This window comes from Theropithecus gelada, chromosome 7b (genome assembly GCF_003255815.1).
Source record: "Theropithecus gelada isolate Dixy chromosome 7b, Tgel_1.0, whole genome shotgun sequence".
NCBI lineage: Eukaryota > Metazoa > Chordata > Mammalia > Primates > Cercopithecidae > Theropithecus > Theropithecus gelada.
In genome coordinates, this window is record NC_037675.1 from 60,926,067 (window position 1) to 60,931,310 (window position 5,244).

Sequence of the window (5,244 nt, forward strand, 5' to 3'; positions counted from 1 at the left end):
GTTATTATTTCTACGTTCGTCCCTCTTCCTTCAGTCTTATAATGATGGTCTCAAGTAGTAACAGTAACTGTCGTAGTGACCGTCTCAAGTAGTAATTGTGGCAGTCTGCCACAAGAAACCAGAGACAGCTGATTCTAGCAGAATTGCTTTCAAAGACAATAATGGCCTAGAATGCATATTAATGCATTTCAATTTACTTATCAAAGAAAATGTGGTCAGCCAGACTGATTTTGTAACATTGAATTTAATAAATGTATTGAATTAAGGAGAAATTAAAATAATAAACCACAAAAATAAAATCATACAATAAAAATCCGATTGAGGAGCTTGAGGAGGGTGCCAATATCAAGCACTAGGGAAGTGGGTCAGCATCTGAAGGCAGGTGGCCCTTCTGCCTGGATCAGTAGAGGGTCCATGACCGCATTTGGTGTGAGCTCCAGTGGTGGCTCCTCTGTCTGCCCAATGTGCATCTCTGCACACAGAAGAATGCTAACCTTCTGATGCTCGGTGCAGCCCTATTCATGGACAATGTGGTGATTGCCGGAACCTCACATCTGTGAAGCAAGGCCCAGCAATCAACCATACCCCACATGTATTTGGGTGAGGTAGAAAGCTGTGGGACTACTCAGTAGTGATTCCCAAAAGGGAGAAACAAAATGCAGAGATAGGTCTGGGATCTACACCAGGAGGAAGTCTTTATAGTAGGGTAAGGGCCCATACAAGCCATCAGGTGGTGGCGGGGTGGAACTGTGCACCACCCCTAAACCAGATATGTTGAAGCCCCAAACCCCTGTACCTCAGAATGTGACCTTACTGGAAACAGGGTCTTTATAGAGATAATCAAGTTAAAATGAGGTCCTTAGGGTGGGCCCTATTCCATTACGACTGGTGTCCTTATTCAAAGGGGAAATTTGGACACAGAGGGAAGACGATATGAAGATACACAGGGAGAAGGCACCCAGTGACTGGAGTACCCCATCTGCAAGTCGGGAGCACCAAGGATGGCTGACAAATGCAGACACTAGAAGAGGCAAGGAAGGGTTCTCCCTCAGAGCCAACAAAGAGAGCATGGCCCTGCCAACATCTTGATTTTGGACTTCTGGCCTCCAGAACAGTGACAGAATAAATTTCTATTGTTTTAAGAGACCCAGATTTTGAGGCTGGGCATGATGGTTCATGCCTGGTAATCCTAGCACTTTGGGAGGAGGCTGAGATGGTAGATCACTTGAGGTCAGGAGTTTGAGACCAGCCTGGCCAACATGGTGAAACCCTATCTCTACTAAAAATATAAAAATTAGCTGGGTGTGGTTGCATGCAACTGTAATCCCAGCTACTTGGGAGGCTGAGGCAGGAGAATCACTTGAATCCGGGAGGTGGAGGTTGCAGTGAGCTGAGATTGCACCACTTCACTCCAGCCTGAGAGTTTCAAAAACAAAAACAAAAACAAAAAAAACCAAAAACCCAGATTTTGGTACTTTGGTAGAGCAACCCTAGGAAACTAACATGGGTGGGGAAAGAGCAAAGGACATAGAAACTGTCGTGCTTTATCCATTAGAATACTGCAGCTTCTTCACCTGCTCCGACTGCCTTCACTCATCCATATATGGACTCTAAGAATTTTCTACTGTTCACAGCTTTCAGAATCACCTCACTCACTCTGGGTTTTCCAGGGGCTCTGCCCTTGGTCCTCTTCTCATCTGTTCACATTACTTCCATCATCTTGAATATCACCTGGGCTGATGCTCCCTGTAGAAACAGAGTATAATGTGCCCCATGTTCCATTTGTGAAAAATCTACATCCATACCTATCATTTTGTAAGCCTGGAGTTTCCTTAGGAATCTTCTCCACCACTGCCAGCAAAGAAAGTTCCTAATTAGACCTTCCTAATGAGCAGCTGCCTGTGAAAGGAATCCTGGGTCTACAGTATGGGGACAATGCTGCAGATACAGATATTGAAGATTAATTATATACAATAAAGCCATGTAGAAGAAACTTTGTCTAAAAGGTTGGAGGCTGAAAAACATAAAGAAAAAAGAAAACCCTCTTCTAAATCTAGTAACCGTTAAAAAAAAAAAAAAACTCAGCTTACTATCTTCCTTCCCCAAATCATCTCTTCTGGGCTCTGTCCTGGAAAATGGCATTGCACCCTGCTGATCAGCGAGTCTTAGTGCTGGGCTAGGGTGAGGCAACTGAGCTTCCTTGGGTGCAAAATTCAAGGAGGAACTCATGCTCAAGGCCAGCTTTCATCTTGAAGCCCCACAGCTAGTTGGTTACCAGCTCCAGTCCAATCTCCCTCCACACCATCTGTTAGCTGAACCTATCCATGGTGGGTGCTTGGCAGGGATGCTGGGTTAACATCAAGGATCAGGGACAGGTGAATATCTTTCTATTCTTTCTGTGGCTTTTCTAGTAAAGATCTGGGTCTTTTGGCACCCAGGTGGAGTTAGGTTACAATTATCACTCTATTCAACTAGCCTTCAGTATCTTGCACCTTTGTTGTGTGTATGTGACTCTCTGAGATGTAGAGAAAAAAGCCCAAACTCCTTGGCACAGGCATCCAAGTTTCTTCCCATTGTGATCTCAACCCACCTTTTCAGCCTTATCTGGCACCATCATTCCCACCCCAAGAACTTTACAACCCATCTAAGCTTGTTTAACTCACCATTCTCTGCATATGTCTCACACTCCACATCTTGGCACTTTAGCTCATGTTCTTTCTTTATCCGGGTTGGACTTTCTTCATCTGGCAAAAACCAAACCAGGACCCGGCTCTGAAATTCACCACCCCTGAGAATCTTCTGTTGCTCAAACCCTGCATCATGGCTTGTTTTTTTTTGGAGACAAAGTCTTACTCTGTTGCCCAGGCTGGAGTACAGTGGTGTGATCTCAGCTCACTGCAACCTCTGCCTCCCAGTTTCAAGCGATTCTCCTGCCTTAGCCTCCTAAGTAGCTGGGATTACAGGCGGGTGCCACCACACCCAGCTAATTTTTGTATTTTTAGTAGAGATGCAGTTTCACCATGTTGATCAGGCTGGTCTTGAACTCCTGACCTCGTGATCCGCCTGCCTCGGCCTCCCAAAGTGCTGGGATTACAGGCGTGAGCCACCGTGCCTGGCCAGTGGCTCTTGTTTTATGCTACCCTTTGCTTAGTTAGCATTTCCACATAGCCACCTGCCCTCTCCCCCAGCACAGTGACGAGAGTTTCTGGCTGCTGGCACAGTGCCAACTGATCCTTGTAACCTTCACACCACTTTGCACAGAAGGATAACTCCACAAATATTCACTGAACCCATGTGTAAAACTGGTAAAAGGCAGCTTTTTATAAGCAATCATTCCTTTTTTTCTCCAACTGCTACTCCTTTCATTCACTTCTACCTCTTTGTCTTTGACATTTGATTGTAGCAGTGAAACAAAATATGCAATTGGACTTGTACAAAAAGCAGTGAGAAATTATTAGAAGACTTCACACGGTGAGGGCAGGAATTATCATCTCTCTTATTCACAGCCCCATTCTTAGTGCTTGGCACACAGTCAGTGCTTAATAAGTAATTACTAAAAGGGTGAGTTCATGGCAATTACAATTGTTTTTGCCCGTGTTTTGTTGCCTATTGCTGTACAGTTTATGTAAGGATTTATATCACTTTCAAGTTTTATAAAACGATCTTAAATATCTGCATCCACCCCACAAAGTACAATGTGAAGAGTGATTGACAGTTTACCACTTTTCAGTTTTCTATTAATGACCCAGAAAAACCATAAGCCAGGTTGGGGTTTGACTCCACAGTCCTGGAGAGAAATAAGGTGAGCACTTGGTCTCAGCCCTCCCAGAATGTCATTGAGTGACTTCGTCACTTCGAGCTTTTGTGTTTTCTGGTGGGACCATGCATGAGAAGAGAGGGAGAACATTCTACATTTAGTAACATTTATTTATGCATTCAGTATCAAGTACATAAGTGCAAATATCCAGAGTCCGTAACTGAATCCATTAGGAACTACAGAGAAAGTAATACAAATTGTAATAAAGTTAACATGCTGGTACTTTTTAGTAACCATACATGTAAATCAGCCCACCAATCCCATACAACAAAACTACGGCATGTTTGTTTTGGGTTTATTCATTTATTTAATTATTTTAAGTTATACAAAACTGATTACCATAAGTACGGTTGACTGTTTTTATTTTTACGTTGTGTGTGTTGGAAAAATGCTAAAACATCAGTCTACAATTCTATATATTGTTATTAAAGATTAATCCAACCAGCAACCCAAGGACATATAAGCGATTTCCACTATTGCATCAGAGCACTCGGCAGGAAAGGCCTAGCCACAGGGAACGTTAGAAGCTACAGAAGCATTGCAGAGAAGAGAAGAACACCAAAGAGGGAAAGAGAACTTGGGCTCTCACCATCATGCACTTTTTTTAGCAACACAAAATTAAAAACCACATCTAATACACTTCTCTCTATACTTTAGTGGTTGACACAAGTGACTCAAATATCCTAAGATACAAGGAACAGCCTAAAAACAGCTGTTTTAAGGTTTGTCTCTAAGATTATGGTACTGGGGGGAGGAGGGGAACAATCAATTTGCAGTAACGAGTAAGAAGAGAGCTGTTACCACTCCAGACATTCCTGTTTGTGTCCAGTCCCCGGTGGGAAATCAGTTTACTCAGCGTGCCTCTTAGCGCCTGGGATTTTAGCCTGAATCCTAAAAAGACAATATCAAAATCACAAGTGTTATTAATGAAATCATTTTATGTGTTGTTGCTTTAATTAGCTAAGTGACCAAAGAGCTTAGTATTCCAGAAGATATTATAGTCTTTATATATGTACATCTGTAAATACTCTTGTATAAAGCAGTAAGAAGGAAGTAAAAACTGGATAATGAAAATAACGACAACAAAAAAGAGAATTGGAAGAAAGCCACATATTTTAGATCTTTTTAGGTGGATGAACATATTGACTTATTTCAGGATTACAGAAGCTATGATATAGTTAGGGTGATTATTTATCCCCCATCTGGGGCACTTCAGAAAGAGAGAGAAAGTGCTATTACTGACCATGCCAGGAAGATGAGCATAACTAGGAATGGTTATATAACTAGGGATGTAATCTGTTCCTATGTCGGACATAGGAAAAGAAACCTATGGCCGGGCGCGGTGGCTCAAGCCTGTAATCCCAGCACTTTGGGAGGCCGAGACGGGCGGATCACGAGGTCAGGAGATCGAGACCATCCTGGCTAAC

At 42.8% G+C, this 5,244-nt stretch overlaps 1 protein-coding gene across 3 annotated transcripts in view; it reads right to left on the bottom strand.

Annotated features, from left to right (window-relative positions):
* Positions 1 to 3,906: 3,906 nt before the first annotated feature.
* Positions 3,907 to 5,244, bottom strand: part of RTN1 (reticulon 1) — a 282,864-nt gene continuing 281,526 nt past the window's right edge. For all 3 annotated transcript variants that reach the window (XM_025392989.1, XM_025392990.1, XM_025392991.1), the window contains one exon: positions 3,907 to 4,708. In XM_025392989.1, coding sequence (XP_025248774.1) covers positions 4,666 to 4,708 — 43 coding nt within the window. In that variant the 3' untranslated portion in view covers positions 3,907 to 4,665. The remainder of the gene's footprint in view (positions 4,709 to 5,244) is intronic.